Source organism: Palaemon carinicauda, chromosome 6, assembly GCF_036898095.1.
Source record: "Palaemon carinicauda isolate YSFRI2023 chromosome 6, ASM3689809v2, whole genome shotgun sequence".
NCBI lineage: Eukaryota > Metazoa > Arthropoda > Malacostraca > Decapoda > Palaemonidae > Palaemon > Palaemon carinicauda.
In genome coordinates, this window is record NC_090730.1 from 21,267,344 (window position 1) to 21,292,343 (window position 25,000).

A 25,000-nucleotide genomic window follows, 5' to 3' on the forward strand; every position below is an offset into this window, starting at 1 on the left:
CTCTTCTAGTGCCTTGTAGAGTCCAGTTAAAATTTGAACTAATCTCTTTCGGGGAGTGCGAAGAGCATGCCCAAACAATCTCCATCTACCACTCACCATGATATTGTACCAACCGTGTTTCACACAATTGTACATAATTCCTTTTGTATATATTATGCTTGTATCTTCGCTCTTCCCTCGCACTAAAACGAACATGAAAATTCATGTCTGGTTTTTCCTCTGTAATATTGTCTGTCTTGTGAACTTGTTATGTCCTGTTGCCTTGAGGTTTTGTATATAAGGAGAGTGTTCGACAATAATATAACTCAGTCGATTGCTTCCTGCTTTTGAGTTCACAACCCCCTCTCGGCTCCGTCACATTGGTGACCCCGGAAGTCGACTCGCTCCTACTGCCTTCCACCCCCACCTCCCTCCCCCCTCCATCGTTAGTACTATGGCGGACTCTACTGCATCAGTTGGCGCTGCGGCCGCCCCATTGAAACTTTCACCGTTCGCCAGGGGAGAAGCATTTGCTTGGTTTCAGAGCGCAGAAGTCCAGTTTCGCATCAACGGCGTGACTCACTCAACCACCAAAGCAGATTATGTTCTCGCGGCGATACCCGAGGACACCTTCCCAGAAATATCCGACTGGCTTTGTGAACAAGGAGACACGCCAATAGCGTATGACACCCTCAAAACATACCTTCTGCAGCAGCACTCGCCGTCGCCAGCCGCCCGTGTAGCAAAGCTTTTTCAGCTCTCGCAACAACCGTTGGGGGACCAAAGGGCTTCGCATGCCCTCAGGGAAATGACCAGTATCGCTCGCCTTCAACCTGCCGCAGACGGCTCTCCTCGTGAGGTGAACCTACTTCGTGCCCTTTGGATACGCCGTTTACCCGTACCTATATGCGCTGCCATACTCGATGTCGATAGTTTACCCATAAAGGACTTGATGACCAAAGCCGACGCCCTTATGGACAGCCACTTCAAGACCTCCATCAACGCCTCCACCCCTGACGAAGAGGATGCCTATTCAACGTCAACTGAAGCTGACATGAATGCCGTAGGATATACACGCCCACACCGTGACGTGCCGAAGCGGCGACAAAGCCGCCCACCACCCACCAATCGCTCGCGCCCCAACAAACGACTTCTACAGCCACTTACTACCTCCCATCCGCCGCAGTTTTGCTACTACCACTTCAGATTCGGGGCAACTGCGAAGAAATGTGCCGAGGATTGTCAGTGGCCAAAAAATGTGTAAGTAGGCCATCGCTCGTGGCGGTGGCCTCCCGTGTTTCTAATCTTTTCTTTTTACAGGATGCAGGAACGGGCGTGCGATTTTTGGTAGACACGGGTGCTTGTCGTTCTCTTTTGCCAAGAAAACTCTTCAAGACACGACGTAGTCTGTCTACATCTGCCGACGTCCGCTTGGTAGCTGCCAACGGATCTGCGATACCCACCTACGGTTACGAGAACCTCACATTATCGTTCGGAAACGGTAAATTCAATTGGAAGTTTCTCGTTGCTGACGTCACCATGCCAATCCTCGGTGCGGATTTCCTCTCTCATTTCCACCTTCTGGTCGATGTCGCCCACCGACGATTGGTCAACGCAGGCGCGTACTTGTCGACACCTCTTCAACCCGCCCCCTCTAACCTCGCTCTCCACATTAGCGCACCCACGGATGCCTACGCCCACCTCCTCACGTCGTACCCGGAAGTTTTCCGTCCAGAATTTCGCCAAACGCCCACGGTTCCTGCCAAGCACGGTATTTATCACCATATCAAGACGACGGGACCAGCAGTCTTCGCAAAATTCAGACGTCTGGCACCGGAACGATTGGCAGCCGCCAAACAGCCATTCGCCGAAATGGAGGAAATGGGCCTTTGCCAAAAGGCCTCCAGCCCATGGTCGTCACCCTTACACATCGTTCTGAAGAAAGACGGCTCCCTCCGTCCGTGTGGGGATTACAGGCGCCTGAACATGCAAACAGAACCGGATCACTACCCCCTCCCAAACATTGCCGACGTGACCTCCTACCTGCACAAAGCAAAGGTTTTCTCTACGCTCGATCTCCTGAAGGGGTATTATCAGGTGCCTATGAACCCAGAAGACATCCCTAAGACCGCCATCACCACTCCGTTTGGTACATACACCTTCAATTACTCCTGTTTTGGCCTTCGTAATGCTGGGGCCACGTTTCAACGTCTCATGGATGGCATTTTAGGGGACCTCCATTTCTGTGTATGTTATGTGGACGACATACTTGTGTTCTCCTCCTCAAAAGAGGAACACCTCCGTCACCTGCGCATCGTGCTCGACCGCCTACAACAAAACGGCCTTGTAGTCCGGTATGACAAGTGTACCTTTGGCGCCAACGAAATATCGTTTTTAGGGCACCGCATCACTCCTGAAGGTGTCCACCCCCTCCATGAGAAGGTAGCAGCCGTTCAGAACTTCCCCGTGCCCTCGACCGTCAAAGCTCTGCAGGAATTCCTGGGCATGATCAACTATTATCACCGTTTTCTGCCAGCCATTGCCGCCACTCTTGCTCCCCTCTACGCCTTCCTCAAGGGCAAGCCGAAGGACCTGAAGTGGGGTCCCCTTCAAGAAGCAGCCTTCTGCAATGCAAAGAAGGCCCTATCAACTGCTGCGGCTCTCACTTTTCCTATCCCACACGCCCCTCTCCTTCTCTCCACCGATGCCAGCGACGTCGCTATTGGTGCAGTACTCGAGCAGGTGGTCAAAGGCTCGCCCCGCCCATTGGACTTCTTCAGCAGAAAACTGTCCAAGGCAGAATCGGGTTATTCTACCTTCGATCGAGAATTGCTGGCGGTGCACTTGGCTGTCTGTCACTTTCGCCATTTCTTAGAAGGTACGCCCTTCGTCATTCGCACAGACCACATGCCTCTGGTGCACGCCTTCACTCGACAGTCTGACGCCTGGTCCGCCCGTCAACGCCGACATCTCTCCGCCGTGGCTGAATACAATTGCACCCTCCAATACGTCCCTGGGAAAATGAATCCCGTTGCCGATGCCCTGTCAAGATACACGTTGGCTGCCGTTCAACTGGGATTGGATTACAACGCCCTGGCTGAAGCCCAACGACAGGATCCAGAGTATCAAGCTTGTAGGACATCCTGCACGTCCCTCCGTTGGGAAGACTTTCCCCTCGAAGACTCCAACACCACCCTCCTCTGTGACGTCAGTACTGGTAGACCGCGACCTTGGATTCCTGCTCCCATGCGCCGACAGGTGTTTGATTTCATTCACGGCCTTTCACATCCCTCGTGCCGTTCTACTGCACAGCTGCTGAAGGCAAAGTTCATTTGGCACGGCATTTCTAAGGATGCTAAGGATTGGGTCTGCGCCTGTACTTCTTGCCAAACTTCCAAAGTACATCGACACACGGATTCAGGAGTGGGCACCTTTCCTCAACCTCAGCGTCGTTTCGCACACATTCACGTCGACGTTGTAGGCCCCCTACCCACATCACAAGGACATCGTTACCTGTTTACCGTCATCGACCGCTCCACTCGTTGGCCTGAAGCCATTCCCATGGAAACTGCAACGTCCGCCTCATGTACATCTGCCTTACACTCTGGATGGATTTCAAGATTCGGTATCCCTGAGCATATTACTTCTGACAGGGGAACCACTTTCACCTCTCAATTGTCGACGTCATTAGCGAATCTCCTGGGCATCACCCTACATCAGACAACGGCCTACAACCCCGCTGCCAATGGAATGGTTGAACGTTTTCATCGCACCCTCAAAGTAGCTTTGATGTCCCGCTGCAAGGATTGCAACTGGTTTACTCAGCTTCCCTGGGTCCTCCTGGGACTAAGGACCACTCCTAAAGACTCCCTCAACGTCTCGGCAGCTGAAATGGTGTATGGCGACCCGTTGGTCGTCCCTGCCGAATTTTTTCCTTCTACAACCTCCTCCAACGATCTCCAGCGCATACGTCATGTCGTGGGAAAATTTACTCCGTGCCGCCAGACTTACAAGCCCCCAGCGAAGCATCACATACCAACGGACTTGCACTCTGCAACGCACGTCTTCCTGCGCAACGACACCAGCAAGCCACCACTAACGCCCCCTTACACAGGCCCTTTCCTTGTGATCCGACGCATTCCGAAAGCATTCCTCCTAAACATTCGGGGCAAAGAAGACTGGGTCTCCATTGATCGTCTAAAACCTGCTTATCTTCTGCCAGATGACCCGCCTACAGTTCGCCTCTCTAGATCAGGGCGTCCTATTTAACATGTACAGTATGTCATTTTTAGGGGGGGGGGGAGCCATGTACCAACCGTGTTTCACACAATTGTACATAATTCCTTTTGTATATATTATGCTTGTATCTTCGCTCTTCCCTCGCACTAAAACGAACATGAAAATTCATGTCTGGTTTTTCCTCTGTAATATTGTCTGTCTTGTGAACTTGTTATGTCCTGTTGCCTTGAGGTTTTGTATATAAGGAGAGTGTTTTACAATAATATAACTCAGATGATTGCTTCCTGCCTTTGAGTTCACAACCCCCTCTCGGCTCCGTCACAAAATCATCCACATATGGCATTCGAGTAATCTCTCTTATAGTTTCATTGCTGATTTTGTCCAGGATATTCAAAACCAGAAAATTCTCTTCCAGAATTTTTTTTAATATGCTGACATTAGAAATCATTTAAATGACAAAAAAACTAACCGAGAACAGAAAATTGATTATATTGATAAAAGTGTACAAAACCTCGTGTTCAGTCGGAATAAATCCGTATACAATATTTCATTTTTTTCAATTTTATAATGCAAATAATGGAGAATATTTAGTCCAAGAAAATTCGGTCTCTGATATAGCTAATAGAAAAAATAATAGAAATTTAATCTTATTGATAAAAGTTTAAAGTTTTAGTAGTTTTGTTAATGAAATTATAGAAATTAACTTTCAGATCATAAAATGCATAAGTATTTCCTTATATTAAAGAAATTGCTAAGAAAAAACTGGTCCGGAAAAATGTAATGTAATTGAGTATAGATAATTCACCGTCACCATCATATGATTCGCAAATGTTTTTTTTTCACTGAAACATCATCAACATTGTTCATCCAGTATTCTGTGTTAACTCCTGAACATATTTACTTCTTTAACAGGCTATCTTAGGCAAAGAGCCCGTGTTACACAGTGTTACAATCAACCACACACACAAACAGTCAGATTTCTCTGTTATTCCAGCCAACGTTTCTGTCCAGACCAGACCAGAAAGGCGTTCTGCTAGTCTAGAATTCGAATCTATGCTTCTTAATCGAGACAATACTAGATATTCTGAAAATATGAGTCATGTTTCTCGATTCTTTAGACTGGTAGATATTTAAACAAGACCATTTGATTAGGTAGCTACTTGAAAAAAAGTAACATTCCCGGTTAAAAATTTGCATTAAAAAAACGGCAAATATCTGGCAACATTCACTCCAGGGTTTTTACCGTTTTAAAAACGGATGTGTTGACGGAAAGGAGTAATATTAAGGTTACCACCTCGTAAAAAATAATAACAAAGTAAGGTAAAATTACGGTCGATTGTAGTTTACTGAAATACGGTTGAGAACTGTAAATCTTACGGAGAATTTCGGATAAAAGTTATGGTTTTTTCTAACAGTGTACCAGGTATAGATAACAGAAATGGAAATAGATTGTTGCTGAAGGAATATTACCTTTTAAAGACACGCTATCCCCTTTCCACTTTATTTTTTTGCTTCATTTATTTGCTGTATTTATTGGCGAAGATACGTGAGAATTGACAAGATAAATTCCCGCTTGATATTTCAATGAGAATGCTGGACTTCTTTATCATGACTAGAAATTATTTTAGAACTATGGATAGCAATAGTTTATTTTTTCTTGTGGGTATTAAAAGTTATGCACATGTGTAAGATTGATGTTACTTTTCCCCATTATTTTTAATTTCGTACTTTTTTATCGATGATGCAAATGCTGCATGAGAATAGAGTTTCTGGATATCTGTATTTTCGTTAAACATCTCTTCATGGACAATAGTTCTTTATTCATATCAGAATTTATGTTATAAAATAGATTTTAATTACTTGGGTTGGGGTAGCCTGGTGGTAGCGTCCTCGCCTGAAGAATGCCAAATTGGGGTTCGAGTCCCTCTCAAACTCTTTAGTTCCTTTGGTTGCTGTAACCTCACCATCCTTGTGAGCTAAGGATGAGGGGTTTGAGGAAGCTTATAGGTCTATCTGCTGAGTCATCAGCAGCCATTGCCTGGCCCTCCTTGGTCCTAGCTTGGGTGGAGTGGTGACTTGGGCGCTGATCATTTGTATAATGGTCAGTCTCTAGGGCATTGTCCTGCTTGATAGGACAATGTCACTCTCCCTTGCTTCTGCCATTCATGAGGAGCCTTTAAACCATTAAAATTAATATTTATAAATGGAAGACAACGAAGAAAATCCTTTTAGGCGAAGATGAAGATTCTCGGGGCTGGTATATCTCCTCTCTCCCCGCAAAAAAAAAAAAAAAAAAAAAAAAAACCGTGAAAATTAAGGAAAAGTTTCTCTGTAATGAAAACACGGTAATGAATACCCGCTTTTAAAAATAAAAAAATTTCTCTGACGAAAAAGATAGGGGAAATTGAAACGATGAGATGAGTATAAATAATATAGAAAGATGAAATAGAGATGCTTTGTTCATACAACAGAAATGTGAATAAGTCGTTATACTTAATCTTGCTTTTTTTCAATCATAACGCTGAATAATACAGAGTATTCTATAGGTTTTATTCCAGCTGCCACCAGATTGTGGAATTATCTTCCAAATCTGGCGGTTGAATCGGTGGAACTTCAGAAATTCGTTTTTTTTTTTTTTTTTTTTTTCGTATAACTGATCTATTTCATCGTTGTATATCTTTAAAGTGTTTTATATTTTCGTTCATTTTTTGTATATAGTTTATTTGCTATTTCCTTGTTTCCTTTCCTCACTGGACTACTTTCCTTGTTGGAGCCCTTGGGCTTGTTGCATTCTGCTTTTCCAAACAAGGTTTTAGCTACTAGCTTTTCTAGCAATAATAATACTAATTATATAATAGTTAGTAGTAGTAGCTGTAATCGTCAGAACTCGGCTTAGAGATGATCTGTCATTTCTCAAATAATATTATTATTATTATTATTATTATTATTATTATTATTATTATTATTATTGTTGTTGTTATTATTATTATTATTATTATTATTATTATTATTATTATTATTAATATTATTATTATCATTATTATTATTATTATTATTATTATTATTATTATTATTTTTGTTGTTATTGTTGTTGTTGTTTGAACTTAAATAAATTGCAAAATTTGGAATAAGGATCCTCTACATTTAGAGTGAAAAAAAAGGAAATTAGACGGTATTGAGAAAATGGAAGTTCCAAATAGCCACCTGTTTCACAGTGATGCCCCTTCTCCCACCAGAGCAGAAAAATGGCGCTGCCAATCAAGCGTAAATAATTGCATGGACTACTTTCTTTTGGGACCAAGGAGTTTTATTTTTAATCTATTATTCGGTTATTGTTGCTATTTCAAAGTTATATGAAAGTTGCATTTGAAACATTTGTAAATATATCCCCTGTTAAATGTAAATTAAATTCATCTATTTTGTCATAGGACCTGTGAAAAAGGCTTATGTTTGCATATTAAATGTTAATGTAAATATAATAACATTGTGATGATTTGTAACTCGATGTTTTTATATTCTAGAATAAAAGTTTCTGGATATTCTCGTAATTCGTGCATACTGCGTGATCCCTCTTTCAAAGTAAATTAAAGTAAATTACAGTTACATTCGCTTACGGGCTGCCAACGCAAGAGCCCGTGCCTTGCATAAGGCAATGCAATCTTAACATACACAATGCTGTGTGAGAATCCCAAAAGAACTATCCCGAACAGGACCCATACAGTGACTGTATGGGTCCTATTCCCGTGTCTTAAAGCAAACCTTATGAAGCATGTAAAAGAAAACACGTTACCACATTGGAGCAGACTTTACTCGTTTTTCTCCCAGTGATCATTGCTCTTTTGGGTGCATTACTATGACACCAGGTGTGATATTGCTAAACTTCTTCCATTATCTACTGCTGATATACTAAATACCATGGAAAACCATGGAAAATCGTATACCAGCAGAAGCTGTGATCCTGTATATCACCTCTTACATCTGAAACTACGACCTGGAAAATACTTCAAAATTTGGAGCTGAGTTTCGTCATCTGTCTCTCACTTCATAAGAGACTTATAAGGCTGAGGAGAGAGAGAGATTTTTTTTTTTTTTTTTTTTTTTTTTTTTTTTTTTTGGTAAACATCAATTTGGTGTGCTGTGAATATTTTGTGAATCTTGTAAAATATTGTAAGTACTTATATTAAATCTTGAAAATGGTTATTGATACTGTTTGCTGGCTAATATTTTCTTTCGCTGTTACTGTTTGTCGTTTTTTTGTTAAATCATGTATTAAGGGAATAAGACATATAAAGTAGATTTTACATAAATCTACGTTGTGTAATAGCTGATCGTAACATCCTCAGAGATATTTAAAAAAAAAAAAAAAAAGTAGAGATTTGCATGTTTTACTGAAGCAACTCTTAAATTCTGTCGAATTCCTGAGCATTTTTTTCCTTTTTTTATGTATTTTTATTTTAAGTTAGAAATGTTTCAAAATAAACAACTATGATGTCCTATTTTTTATGCACTGCATGTTTTAGTTTCGATTCGATGGTTACAATTAAATTAAGATATAGAACTATGTTTCCTTAACTCATTCAGGATTTTTACTGTTCATTCAATTCTTAAAGACAATCCTTTTGAAGAGTTGATTTTATTTTATTCTTATATTCGTGCGATATCATGTAACTAAGGAAATCTTTTTATTATAAGTAATATTAGATTCCGTTACAAAATATAACTAAGAAAAAAAATTCTGTTATTGGTATAATTGGATATCGTTACAAAATGTAACTAGGAATTTTATTTTTTTATAATGGTATTGTTAGATTCCGATACAAAATATAGCTAAAAAAACTGTATTATTGGTATAGTTAAAAACCGTTACAAAATATAACTAAGAATTTTTTTTGGTGTAGTTAGATTCGGTACAAAATATATGGTGATGAATTAGGAAACTATATGGAATTAATTTCGAAGTTGAAGCTTGAATGGGAGACTTTGCAGACACGCTGTTACATCCCTACCTATAAGCACTAAACAGTGAATAATGATCATTTTGATATTTTTAATGATTTTAGTGAGAATAGTTTTGATAATTTTTACTAATGATAATTTTAATAATAATTGTTCGAGTTACGTTATTCTCTCTCTCTCTCTCTCTCTCTCTCTCTCTCTCTCTCTCTCTCTCTCTCTCTCTCTCTCTCTCTCTCTCTCTCTCTCACCTGAAGGTGATCATCCAATGAGTTTGTTCACGAAATTCGTTTTCTGTTATATTTTGCTGATGAACACAAACAGTAGTCGGCCATATCATCATCATCATCATCATCATCTCCCTGCCTTCATTAATGAAGTATGGGTGATAATGAAACACGAAATTTATTATTATTGTTACATATTTTGACCCAATAATGAAGGACCACGGAGGATTAGAGAAAACTTGTATTTGTTTATATATAACGAAAAAATTAGCTTTGATTTTAAATGAAAAGATGGAACTTCATAATAAAACCATCGGCCACATATCCCGCATGAGCAGATATCTGACTCCTCTTTGAATGAATTTCCGAGGTTGTTTATTCTTTGGTTTTACTACATCCCCTGCTTGGCTTCTTTTATAAGGATTACGTCAATCTCTCGAAACATCGCTCTTGAAGCTGCATTGTCAGTTGATCGAACATACGAATCAACGTATTCCTGTCTAATCATAATTTTGGGTCTGAGAATTTTTCATTGATTGGCTCTTTTGTCTAGCAAAGCCAACTTTAGAAGCACCAAAACTTTCAATCATTGCTCTTTGAAGATTTAAGAGGTTTGGCCAGGGCACCAGCCACCCGTTGAGATACTACCGCTAGAGAGTTATGGGATCTTTTGACTGGCCAGACAGTACTACATTGGATCATTCTCTTTGGTTACGGTTCATTTTCCCCTTTGCCTACACACACATACAGCGAATAGTCTGGCATATTCTTTACTTATTCACCTCTGTCCTCATACACCTGACAACACTGAGATTACCAAACAATTTTTCATCACCCAAGGGGTGACTGAACTTTAATTGTTCAGTGGCCAAATTCCTCTTGTTAAGGGTAGAAGAGACTCTTTAGCTATGGGCAGCAGTTCTTCTAGGAGAAGGACACCCCAAAATCAAACCATTGTTCTCTAGTCTTGGGTAGTGCCATAGCCACTGTACCATGGTCTTCCACTGTCTTGGGTTAGAGTTCTCTTGCTTAAGAACTACTACCGCCAGAGAGTTATGGAGTCCTTTGACTGGCCAGACAGTACTAAAGGATCCTTCTTTATGGTTACGGTTCTTTCTCTTTGTCTACACATACGCCGAATAGTCTTGCCTATTCTTTACGGATTCTCCTGTCCTCATACACCTGACAACACTGAGATTACTAAACAATTCTTCTTCGCTCAAGTGGTTAACTACTGCACTGTATTTGTTCAGTGGCTACTCTCCTCTTGGTAAGGGTAGAAGAGAATTTTTAGTTATGGTAAGTAGCTCTTCTAGAAGAAGGACACTCCAAAATCAAACCATTGTTCTCTAGTCTTGGGTAGTGCCATAGCCTCTGTACCGTGGCCTTCCACTGTCTTGGGTTGGAGTTCTCTTGCTTGAGGGTAAACTCGGGCACACTATTCTATCTGATTTCTCTTCCTCTTGTGCTGTTAAAGTTTTTTTTAGTTTATATAGGAAATATTTATTTTAATGTTACTCTTATTAAAATATTTTATTTTTCCTTATTTCTTTTTCCCGCTGGGCTATTTTCCCTGTTGGGGCCCCTGGGCTTATAGCATTCTGCTTTTCCAACTAGGGTAGTAGCTTAGCAAGTAATAATAATAATAATAATAATAATAATAATAATAATAATAATAATAATAATAATAATAATAATAATAAAGAAGTTGCTCATGAAGGAAAGAGGCGAGGGACAGTGACATTTCTTAATCAAGTAGGACAATGCCCTAGAGACTGACCATATATCATATGATCAGCGCCCAAGCCCCCTCTTTACCCACGCTAGGATCAGGGAGGGCCAGGTAATGGCTGCTGAGGACTAGCAGGTAGACCTATAGGCTTTCCAAAAACCCCATCCTTAGCTCTCAAGGATGGTAAAGTTGCATACACTGAAGAAACTAACGAGTTTGAGCGGGACCCGAACCCCCATCTGGCCATCTCCAGGCAGAGACATTACCAATAAGAACACAACGAAAATAAAAAAGTAAATTGATAGGAAAGAACATGTTTATTCTGTTTTACTGTTTTTCTCATCAGAATTATTTTTCTCATTTTATCGGAAGGATGTAAATTCGAGGATACTTCAATGAGATTACACTAACTATTTCATAAGCATATATTATACTGTCCAGGGAGTATATTAAAGGGGCACTCGGAGAGCAAAGGGCGTATGCCATTGTCAAAACTGAAGGAGCCTTGTATCAAGTTGAGTATTGGGAGAGAATTATATCCATGGAGGAAAGAATGGAAGAGAGAAGAAGTAATCGGTTCCCACGTTTTTCTCCTCGCTTTTATTTATTTTTATCTTTATATTCATTGCTGGAGGGTCGTCTTCCCTCACCTCCGTAACAAAAGCGATTTATATTTATTCCACGATGTTATATTTCTGTATCGTGGTGTGCTGAATGCGAGTGGGTAGTTTCCAAAAGATCGGTGATGAAGACTTCGTGAAAAGGCAAATTAAGCAGAATGGTAGAACTGAGTTTTCCCCTAAAATGGGATGAAATTCAAGAGAACTGTGAGGGAAATGATGGAAAAAGTAAGGGTGAGCAGTGGTGATGAAAGGGGACATAAAGGGGAGATGAGATAGTCGGCGTACCATGTTCCAGTGAAAGAGAGAGATAGGGAGAGAGAAAGAGGCAGTGATAGAGTAGAGAGTTGAAGTAAACTCGAGTGAAGGACCTGGGGAAGGAAAGGTCGTGGTAGTAGGGGGTAGAATGGCACTGAGTAAGGGGATTGAATGAAAGATGAACATAACTTATGAATCACAAGGTTGAAAATCCTCTCTGAATAATATGAATACCTTTGGAGTGGAGCAACGAACACCCAAAAGTCCTTACCAGTGTAGTGCAGCTGGGAAGGGCACTCGTGGACTCTCGACTCTGGCTACCAATTGTATGTAAGGAAGGTCATCATAACTCCTCTCAGACAATGTTCACAAGTTACAGCGGTACTTTTGAAAATAAATTCTGACGCTAAAGAAGTTCCCCTTCCGATAACTTTCATGATTTTACTTGAAACCGAATTGCGAATAAACTTGCCAAGGAGGGTGCATGGAACGCAAAAATTGGTATTTATTTTATCTTTGGCAAACTATCCAGCGAGGGGGAAACTTTTCCCTAGACTTTCAGATTTCCAGGAGAGCATGGAATTAGTTGGCCGCTTGTGAGGCTCAGGGGATTAGGGGTAAGGAATGAAAGGAAGAGGAGGAAGGAGGAGAAGAAGGGTCTGAAGATTACGAAATATTGGCTGGCGCCCCCTTCTCTGGAGTTGAGAGCTGGGCCTTGGGAGGGCTTCAGGCTCGCTGCTTCAGTTCAGTCTGCTGGCGTTCTCTGGCCATGTAAGGTGTGTTGTGGTGCAGGAAATCAATAGGAAAGGATGTAGTCAAGTCTATTCTTTCATCTTTATTGCTACACCGGTCAGTGAAATGTGGTTCAAGAAATGGAACTGACGATACTCATCGTAGGGATTGAAAATTTCATTCTAGAGGTGGTGTTGTTCCTCAGGGTGTAGCTATATGCCTACAGAGATACTGTGGTTCAGTAGATGACTATTAGGAAGATATGCCAAAACTGTATTCGGCTTATTGACGATTCCTTCAAAAGGATAAAACAGTGATAGAACTGGTTTAATGAAAGGTTGAACGAAGGTTGACTTACAAATTTATGGTAAATGAAGCTATGTAAACTTTACTGATAAAACCCAGGTCTTTGTATATGTTATAAACAATTGTGACAAAAGACAAACTTGTGACAGAATGAAAATAGTTGATGGTTTGCTTTCCTGGTTTCACTAATAATGAACACTAGTCCAAGGATGTGTTGTTTAGTTTATCTTTATTTGACCTTGCCAGGTTTTTTTTGTTCTTTTTATTTATTTTGGTTGTCGCCATTGCAAATTATTTAAGTAATTAGTTATAACTATTTTTCCTGTTTTTTGTTTAATAAATAATATTCCAAAATTATCTAAGGTTTATTTGTTTAATGTTATGATTAAGATAATCAACGTTCACTGGAAATGCATCGTAAGACAGGAAATTTCTCTCTCTCTCTCTCTCTCTCTCTCTCTCTCTCTCTCTCTCTCTCTCTCTCTCTCTCTCTCTCTCTCTCTCTCTCTCACACACAATGACTACTATTCTGTTTTATACGACAAAATTATTTAGACTTCCAATTACAAAGCATCTACAACACATTATATGTTGTGAATTAAGTTTAAACATAGACACAATCCTACAGAACGTAATATTATCGAATAGGAGTGCGTGTCTCTAAAGAAAAAACATATTTTTTTAACGAATAGATAACTCGACTGGGTCGTAATACATACGAGTTAATATATACCTTGCGTTATCAAGAAGGAGCGAGGGGAAGAAATACGATGCGTTGCACTAGGATGTTATCTTTAGACATGCAACGAGTTCATTCGCCAAAACCGTTGCAGTTCGGGGTAACATCAGCAGATTTTCTTCCTTGCATATTTGTGCATGGCCAGGTTTATATAATGATGATAGTGTTGTTAGTTAAATGAATAATAAGTTTATTACCTCCGCCAAGGAGGTATTGTGATCGAGGGGACCTTTCGGTTGGACTACCGCAAACTTTATGAAACCAAAATAAACATTTCTAATGCAGTTTGTTATGCTCTCCGAAAATGTAATAATTTGTTTCGAGAAATTAAAAATAAAAAAGTTATGGCTATTCAAAGGTGTTTATTTCCTATGTATTTGTTAATAGCACAAAATGTTTCAAAAGCTCAAGATTTTTTTATACAGGGTTGTTTAATGTTTCATGGGCACAAACCTGAAACGAAAACGTCAGGTTAGGTTAGGTTTGTTTAGCTTAGGTGAGGTTAGACGTTAAGTTAGGCTAGGTTAGGTTTGTTTAGGTCTCAATGTTAACTTACCTCTCTTAGATAGTGAATTAAGTTTCTTAACTAATGCATAAGAAATAACCATCTTTACGTGGCCATAACTTTTATTTTCCATTTCTCGGAAAGAGCATAAAAAACTGCAGTAGAAAAGTATATTTTGGTTTCATTGTTTTTGTGGCAGATAAACCGAAAAGATCCCGATCAAGTCTGTTTAATTTGTGTCTGTGGATGTTTGCTTGTGGACAGGATTACGTGAAAACTGCCTGACGAATTTTGATGGAATTTTCACTGAAGATAGACCATAGGGCATAAACGACCCCGATAAACTTTGGAGCTGATCCGGATCCGGATTCTAGATCCGGATTTGCATTTTTCATGTTTGTGTGAAAAGGATTACGTCAAAACTACTCGAAGGATTTTAATGAAATATCCACCACAGATAGATCTTAGGTCATGGACTACTCCATTAAATTTTGGAGATGATCCGGATCCTGATTCGGGTTTTAGTTAATTATTTTTTATCATTTATTTGTCCATTGACAGGATTAAGTCAAAACTACTTGATGGATTTTGACGAAATTTTCACCACATGTAGATCTTAGGTCGTGGACGACACCATTAAATTTTGAAGATGATCCTAGTTAATTAACTTATTCATTTATTTGTCCATGGACAGGATTAAGTCAAAACTACTTGATAGATTTTAGATATGTAAATTTGATTAAGTCTGTTCATGAGGATAGCAAGTGCAAAGTTATTGTTAATGGAGTCTTATCAAATGAATTTCCAGTGAACAGCGAAGTACTCCAAGGGAATATGTTGTCACCTATGTTGTTTATCCTACTCGTGGATTTTGTAATGCGTAGACCTGTGGGAGATGGTGGAGAAAGATTGGACTGGATTGGTGATAAGCATTTAGCAGATCTAGGTTATGCTGATGATGCTGTCCTTGTTAGCAGAACACCACAGGATTTGCAATGCTTGCTTACCAGAATGCATGAAATATCATACTAGTTTGGGCTGAAGATAAATAGAAGAAAGACAAAGATGATGAGAACGGAGTATCCAATGGAACATGAAATATCATTGGAAGGAGAAAGGTTTAATGAGGTAGAATCATTGAAGTATTTAGGAACTATGATCTCCAATACAGGGTCTTTAAGATTAGAGTTTAGTGGAAGACTGAAAAAGGAAAATCGGACAATTGCTAGGTTAAGTAATATTTGGACATGAGTCATGGTATGACAATGAAACTATCTCTAATAAATTTAGTAGATTTGAGAACAAAACCCTCAGAAGGGTATTGGGAGGTAAATGGCAGGACAGGATTAGAAATGAAACTATAAGAGAAATTACTCAGGGGACATATTTGGATGAGATCATGATGAGGGGTAGTTTGAGATGGTTTGGCCATGCACTTCCCACTCCCCAAGAGAGATTCATTCACTAAACGTTCAGCTGGGCTCCATATGGCACTAGAAGAGTTAGGAGACCCAGGCATACATGGCTGAGGGCTATGAAGCGCAAAATCGGAGATGATAAATGGAGAAGTATTGAATTAAAAGCTCAAGATAGAGACGACTGGCGATATCTAACTGTGGTCCTTTACGTCAATAGGCGTAGGAGGAGGTGATGATCATGATGAATTTCAAATACTCCTTGTTTCTTTATTTTCTCATCCTTTTGATTACATTTTTACATCTTCAACTGTCCCTTCTACAAAGCATTCTCGGCTTTACACTAGCCCTTTCAAGTTTGGTATCATTCAGTTTTGCCTCTCTGTAGTTTCCATTCAACAAATCTTTAAATATTAGAACAATTCGACAGCAATTTTTCTCCCATTCTATCTGACCCCTCTTTTTCCGCCCTGCCATACCTTACAAATCCTGGTCAGCCACTCATTTACAACACCACCACCTTACTGCAGTATCTCGTTTACAATCCCACCAACTTCTGATGCCTTTGTTTTCCTCAATCTCTTAATTACATTTATTGTATTTTCTGCCTTACACTGGCTGTTTCAATTCCTGCATCCCTGCTCAGCCCCTCTTTCATCATCCACACTTCACCAATCTCCAACATACCTATAGGACAGAATCTCTCCGCTGGCAACTTGTATTCTGAGATCTATTTGTTCATTAATCTTTCTCTCTGTGTTTACTTCTGGACAATGTATCAAATTTTGCTAAAGTACTTGTAGTGGCACTTGCCACTTAATTAGTGAATTGTAGAAGGTATCTGACATTGCTAAAATATGTTTGGTTGTGGGAAATATTGCAAACTAGCCAGTTTCTTCAGCGATTAACTCTTTTCAAGGATATAACTCATCATCATGAGTCATGATATAATTGTGTAAAATTCTTGTTCTGTTTTTTGGTTTGGGAAGGGATGATGATTCGATGAATATAACACCGGTCATTGTATGAAATGAAATTCGTTTTAATGTTACAATTGTTCTTACGTTTCAGCTTCGGGAAAAAATATTAAAGCATTAGAATAAACGAAAGTAATCCGAGGAATAAACTTTTCAAGGCATGATTATTGGTTTTAGTTTACATACATGTTTGAACATCACAAACTAGTAAAATCCAAGATGAAAAGTGAATATTTTGGACAAATCCAAAAATCCACCACATTGTTTCCACAGCGACTGTGTAACCCACCAGAATCCAAAAAGGGCATTACTCTTGCTAATGATGACCTTCCCTTGAAAAGTAACCCAGGTCCACTGGAAAATGACAGCAATAAAGAAAATAAAAAAGGTGTCTGCAAAGAATCTCCAGAAATAGTTGTGAAATCCGAAATAGATGATGGGATATGTGAAAATACTGATGGCAGAAATTCATATGCTGCAGTACCTACAGACACCGAGTTGATAATGTGTTTTGTATGCAATAAAGAAATCGTTTACGAATATTTATCAGAACACTTACTCATTGGGCATGTGAAGTGTATCCGCTGCTCTATAATGTTTACAAGCTGCAAGTATTTCCAAGAGTGGTCAGTTGAAAGAGATATCGGCATGAGTGTGTGTAACCATATGCTTCAATACTTGGAGAATCCTTGGGAAACCTTAAATGATTACCATTCCAAAGTCATTAGCAATACTTCACAGAGCGTTAAAGGTGAGGTGGAAAATAAAGTGCAAGAGTACTTAAATTCGATAAAATCACTTCAAAACAGATACCCGTGGAGAGAAATATTTTATCTGTCGGACAAATATAACTCCAAAATCATAGAAGTACCCAGAGAAAATGTAGCTTTAGATTGTAGCTTTGATAAATTCATTAGTGAAGCTACTGCAGGTAACAGCAATCCTAGAGAATGTTGTGGTGCCCAAGTCTACAAAGGAAACAAAGCCTTGCAGTCCAATTTATGCCAAAGTGATGTACCGAACAGTGACAGCATTCCTATTACTGTAAGGGACCCAGTTCCTGAGAAAAATGGCCAAAAAGCTATCAATAATGATAATAGCAAAGCAGTGACGAATGATGAGTTAACAAAAAATTGTCTATCCGTTAAGAAAAAATGTAACAGCTTAAAAAAGTCATCAGACCAGTTCCTCAAGGGGAAGAAAAGAAAAGTTGACTTGAGCGATGGTGAATCTAAGAGAAAAGTACTGGTCTCTCAAACAAAGAAATCATCAAAGTATATTGAAACTCCTTCTGATGGCTTTTATTATATTGCCAAAGATTCTGTAAAGGAATGCCCAAACTGTTACACCGCTATCAAACCAGAAGACTTTTCTGTGAACATAGTAACATTTTTGATGACAGCAATATGTAGTGATTGTGGTTTAACTATATATGTCGTAGATGATCCATCCCCAGATGATGAATGTCCTCGAATTTGTATTGTTACCGATCAAAAACCAGTTATTAAGAAACAGTGATATGTATTTATTTCAAAGCCTCTATCTGTTAGTGCATATGTCAAAGTGTATTGTTATTGAAATTGTTTATTTTAAACAATTTGATATAATTTTGATAGTAGCCCTTTATGTTTATATATTTGGGAGAGGTGGGTTAGTACTTTACGAATTTTAAGTTATTAGTTTCAAGTTACATAAATGAAAATAGAAATAAATTAACTGCTGTTATATTTAATGAATATTTTGAATATATTTCCTATACATAATGTCATTTGTAAATGTTAGCTTTTAGATGGTAACTATGAACGAGTAAATAACTGATGTTTCATTTGGTATTGAAAATGTGATGATGTTAATTACATACATATAACCTTGCACAAAATGTAATAAAAGCTCTGTCTTCAAAATTCCCTTTTACATGGTCCCAAGACATCCCCCAAAAATACACCCAGGCCTTATGATCTAAAGCTTTAATAAGGCTCCAAGTTTCTGATGCATATTGATTAAATACTTTTCTTTACAAAGAAAGTGACGACTGACTTTTCATAATCTCATTTTGTTTTTTCAAAAGCTCTCCATCCCATGCTTATCCTTCTTTTAATTTCGGTCTCATATCCTGGAGAAACACTTACTGTATTTCATTAGTAAGGATATTCATTAACAATATCTAGATGTTCGTCAATAACCCTTACTTATTGTCTACATTTTCATTGAACATTATCTTAGCTTTACTCACATTAATTTTCATTCCTGCGTTTCTACTTTGGCTATTCAAATTTTCATGATGATTTGCAATTCCTCTCTTTATTCACTAAATATAACTATGTCTTCGGCAAATCCTATACACACACACACACACACACACACACACACACACACATATATATATATATATATATATATATATATATATATATATATATATATACATATATATATATATATATATATACATATACAGTATATACATTCATACATACATATACATATACATACATACATACATATTTATATATATACATATACATACATACACACACACACACACACATATATATATATATATATATATATATATATATATATATATATATATATATATATATATATATATATATATATATATATATATATATATATATAGACAACGTCTCAGCGGCGTCCAAAAATCGAAGACAGCTTCTCCTCGGACAGATTGTCATGCAGATAGCTTTCAGGATAACAGAAGAAATACATTTACTTTTCTCCATTTATTGTTTGGTGTCGAGACGTGTTTCGGATCATTTCGCGGCCCTCCATCAGGAATAATTGAGTTTTGGAACTACATTTTAACATAAAGATTATGGTGGTGAAAATTTGATGCCAAAATATTTGGAAATTCGGAAAACATTCAACAGTAATTAATAAATGAAAACTTTAGATTCTTTGAAATATAATCACAAAAAAAAAATAAGATATATATGTCGTAACCATGCCTTGTCAGTGGGCCGAGATCTCACATAATTTATGCATAATAAAGCGTTAGCAACTCTGTATTGTATGATTTTTTTCATATTCCACTTTCGAAAAATTATTTCTTCCTTTAGTATTGGTCATAGACATGTATGTGTATGTATCTGTTTTATTCAATTCATGTTTAATAGAATACTTTCTTTTTCTTGACCCAAGTATTAACGGTTTATAGAATCTTTCTTGCGACTTAATTTCGATTTTTGTGATTTGTGTATGATACAGGACTGTCTATCATCATTGTTAGCCTATTATCACTGTGAATACTTTGTCTATACATGGACTATTGGTGGCAACTATGCTTACCCCCATACAAAAATGGGAAAAAGGGACATTAATAGAAGAAGAAGGACTATTCATTCCGTGGTATTTGTCCATTTTTTAGGGTATTCGTTCATATATTTCCTTAGTACTTGTTTCATAAACTTTATACATTGCAATCGTGATTGTATTTTCTTTGTGTTAGAAATTTCACATGATATATTTCATCTTTGTGCAGTCTCAAAGTAATTGGTTTATGAATTTATTAAATGGTAACAAGTTGAAATGTCTATATTAAGTGTATTTCTCTATACTGTGTGAAGTTCTTCTATTTTCTAATTCTTTTAATTGAGTGAAAATTTAACACTGCCGAGTAATAACCTTTCACCAACAATTCACATGGCCGAGATGAGTATTGATTTAGTGGTTAACAAAGCCCATTAATCATTATAAATTCAACAGAAATGCATAAATCTAATATGAAATAACTAGGTCTAAATATTATCTAAAATCGCCTTTGCATGTAAATAAAACTGTAAACCTAGAAAATAACTTGTTTACATGGTCTGTCCATTTCCAAAACTTCGATACCATGTAAGTTCATTTCTTGCATGCGTAAGATATTCACCAATCAAGAATCATTTCGCTGTTCTAGCTTACTGTAGACTATCCAAGCGCATGTGTCCCATCTAGACTTACAGCTACTCATATATGAGGCGTATCTTAAGTGTCGGATGTAGATGTCATAATACAGTGCCTACGAATGTTCACTATATTTACACTTTGGGAAGTAATCAATATTTACTCTCTGATGGCTTGATTCAAGGGCCTTTATTTTGTAAATATTGAAACACCTGAAAACGTGTTTGGCTTACATTTGTCTATGATGTGACATTTTTTTTTAACCTCTGCTTGGCCAAAAATGAGAGACCGGGGGCATTTTGTTCAAGATATTGGCTTCCCAACTGGACGGGAAGTGACGAGGACAAACTGCAAGCATGACTTCGGATGTAAACAAACAAGATGGCTGATGTAAATAGGACGTGCTCTTCCATGGTAATCTTGAGTCTAACAAGCCTTAAGAGATAATAAAAATCTGTTTTGTTCATCTTGTGGTAATTGTAGAGTTCTTCAATTCACGTAATATTCTGAGAATACGTATTAATGTAACAATAAAATTTCTGGCCGCCATGATGATGTCAAATCGATCATCTGACATAATCATGGCGGCCAGAAATCTGCTTGTTTTTTTTACACTTTTTCCTATTTGCTCCTCGAACCGCGAGATCGTAATGTGACTCTACAATCCTTTCGCTCGCGAGCATCGGCTTGAGATTGGTGAAAACCTTGAGCAAGAATTGACTAGTGTGATTCTAGACCATTTAGAATGAAATAATCTCAAGAAGATCACCAAAGGGTTGTGTTAGCCGGTGTGGTAACATCTCCGACTGCTGAACGCCAGACTGGGGTTCGAGTCCTGCTTAAACCCGTTACCTTCTTTGGCCGCTGCAACCTCACCATCCTTGTGAGCTATGGATAGGGGGTTTGTGGGAGCTTATAGGTCTGCCTGCTGAGTCATCAGCATCCATTGCCTAGCCCTCCTTGGTCCTAGCTTGGGTGGAGAGGGGGCTTGGGCGCTGATCATATGTATACATGCTCAGTCTCTAGGGCATTGTCCTGTTTCATAGAGCAATGTCACTGTCCATTGCCTCTGCCATTCATGAGCGGCCTTTAAACTACCATCTTTCGGTTCCGACCAGGACTCCTATGCTTCCGTTCCCGCTTCCTTTCTTCCATCTTGCTGTCCAGCCTCTTGAGTTTTCCTTTATACTGCAACTGCGTGTTTTTCCCGCAGTTGCACGGTGGTGATGAATGACCTCCCTGGACCTTGTTCCAGGCTACCTGGCTCTAAGTCATAAATTCATTGTATTTAATACTTAAATGTTCCACCCAGCTACTGGTACATTGTATCTACTGAAATTCTACCTCTGAAATTCATCCATAGTGAAACCTGAAAATTTGAAATATGATTCAATAAGAAAATTGCTTAAAAAATTACCTCTGGTTTTTTATAGTCTTAAGAGAGATTTCAGGTTAGAGTGTAAATAATGAACATTACAGTATATGCATATTCCACTTTATTTTTTAATATTGGGAACTAATTTGGCGTGATTGGCAAAGAACCTTGACCCTGTTTTTAAAAGTTAAGGAAAGTCATTAATCATTGACATATTTCATTTAATTTCACTTTTCCAATTCATTATTGGCAGTATTTAGATTACAGTGACATTGTTTTCGGGAACCAGTCATTCATGACACATAGTGATACCTATATATATTTACTTGGAAAGGCAAGATGTACTGTAATCATGGTTTGGCTTGTGTCGCTATGTGCCAAACCTTTCTTGCAATATACCAATATTAAGACGAATCGTATTAATTTTGTTCTAGTGTGTTGGAGTTTAGCCTAAATACGATTTTCAGGTCTGGGTAAAGTGGTGCAGTTATAACTTTTATTTACAGTTTTGATGTACTGTCATATCTTAGTTTATATATATATATATATATATATATATATATATATATATATATATATATATATATATATATATATATATATATCATCATTATCTCCTCCTATGCCTATTGACACAAAGGGCCTCGGTTAGATTTCGCCAGTCATCTCTATCTTGAGCTTTTAATTCAATACTTTTCCATTCATCATCTCTTACTTAGCACTTCATAGTCTTCAGCCATGTAGGTCTGGGTCCTCCAACTCTTATAGTGCCTTGTGGAGGCCAGCTGAACGTTTGGTGAACTAATCTCTCTTGGGGAGTGCGAAGAGCATGCCCAAACCATCTCCATCTACCCCTCATCATGAGATCATCCACATATGGCACTCGAGTATTCTCTTATAGTTTCATTTCTAATCTTGTCCAGCCATTCACCTCCCAATATCCTTCTGAGGGCTTTGTTCTCAAATCTACTAAATCTACTAGAGATTGTTTCATAGTCATACCATGACTCGTGTCCATAGAGTAACACCAATCTCATTAAAGTGATATGTAGTCTGATTTTTATATGAAATTTCAAGAGATTTGCTTTCCAAATTTTACTTAACCTAGCCATTTTCTGATTTGCTTTTTTAAATCTTTCACTAAACTCTGGTTCTAAAGACCCTGTATTGGAGATCATAGTTCCTAAATGCGTAAATGATTCTACCTCATTAATTCTTTCTCCTTCCAATGATATTTCATCTTCCATTCCATTGTTATCTCTGTCTTTCTTCTATTTATCTAGAGCCCAACCTCTTGTGATTTTTTATGCATTCTGGTATCAAGCATTGCAAATCCTGTGGTGTTCTGCTAACAAGGACAGCATTAACAGCATACTCTAGGTCTGTTAAATTCCTATCACCAATCCAGTCCAATTTTTCTCCACTATCTCCGACTGTTCTACGCGTTACAAAATCCATGAAGAGGATAAACAACATAGGTGACAACACATTCCCTTGGAGTACTCCGTTGTTTACTGGAATTTCATTTGATAAAACTTCATTAAGATTAACTTTGTACTTGCAATGCTCATGAACAGACTTAATCAAATTTACATATTAAGAGAAATTCCATAATAACGCAGGACTCTCCAATTAATTGGCCGGTGCACACTAGCAAAGGCTTTTTCATAGTCCACAAAGGCCATCAAAAGTGGATTTTTATATTCTACGCATTGCTGTACAACATGTCTCAAAATGAAAATTTGGTCAGTTCAACTTCAACCTTTTCTAAATTCTGCTTGTTCATCTCTCAGCTTTTCATCAATCTTTCTCTCCAGTCTCTGTAGAATAAGCATACTATATATTTTCATAACAATGACGTATTATGTCAGGTCTCATTTTTTTGCCATTTTTCACCAACCCTCTTAATTCCCATTCATCCAGTTTTGCCTCTTCATGCCACATTCTACAAAATAATATTGTAAGTAGTCTGGGAGTCACTTCATTTTCGGCCAGTATCATCTCGGCAGTTATTCCATCGTATCCAGGGGCTTTCCAACTCTTTGGTGTTTTGAGGACAGCTTCGACTTCAAACACACTGAATTCATTCATGGGCACATCAAGGTCTTTATCAACTTCAGGTATATCACTCAAATTATTCCCTTCATATCTCCAATTCATGACTTCAATAAAGTGTTCCATCCAACGTTGTCTTTCTTCATCTTCTGTTGTGATAACAGATCCACCTCTCTTTTTGATTGGTATATGTTTCTTCTTCTTTGCCCCATAGAGATTCCATTAATAATTCTATGAGCAATTCTTACACCATAGCCACTTCCTGAATTTATAGCTTCGTCAGCCTCATCTGCTCTACTGTCTAAATATTCTGTCCGGACATTCCTAGCTTTTCTTTTGGCCTCACTATCAATTCTGGAATACTTACCATGCTTTACCTTGTAATTTTCATTACTTCCTCAAAAACTTTCAACAATTAACTTCTGTTCTTATCTCCTTTTTTATATCATCCCAAGTATCATTTGATATTCATGGATTTCTCCTTGTAACTGCGTGTCCCAAGACTTCACTACGAACTGACTGATGTATGTTCTCAATATCACACCATTCTTTATTAATTGTCTGCTCTTCATCTCTTAAAGTCTGTAAGACTGCAAATCGATTCCTACATTCAATTGCAAATATTTCTCTGTGCTCTTCTTATCAAAGTTTAGTTGTATTAAACGTATATACTCTTATCTACCTTTCTGTTGGGTGCTTTCAGTTTTAATGTCAGTGTGGCAATGAGGAGCTGGTGATCACCACTAATATATATATATATATATATATATATATATATATATATATATATATATATATATATATATATATATATATGATATAAATGTTGAACTGAGACAGCAGGCCGTAGTTAATTATATTAGCCTGAAGTTTCAGAAAATAGAAATTGTAGAACATGGATATCATGATTTGATACTTCCAACTATAAAGTTCAACGTTCACGAATATATATGTATATATATATATATATATATATATA

The 25,000-nt window shown here is 38.0% G+C and overlaps 1 protein-coding gene across 1 annotated transcript; it reads left to right on the forward strand.

Annotated features, from left to right (window-relative positions):
- Window positions 1–12,682: 12,682 nt before the first annotated feature.
- LOC137642050 (uncharacterized) lies at window positions 12,683–18,969 on the forward strand. The gene is made up of 2 exons (XM_068374613.1): window positions 12,683–12,857; window positions 16,777–18,969. Exon 2 carries the CDS (start codon window positions 16,869–16,871, stop codon window positions 18,198–18,200), a length of 1,332 nt encoding a protein of 443 aa, XP_068230714.1. The 5' UTR covers window positions 12,683–12,857; window positions 16,777–16,868; the 3' UTR covers window positions 18,201–18,969.
- The last annotated feature ends 6,031 nt before the right edge of the window (window positions 18,970–25,000 follow it).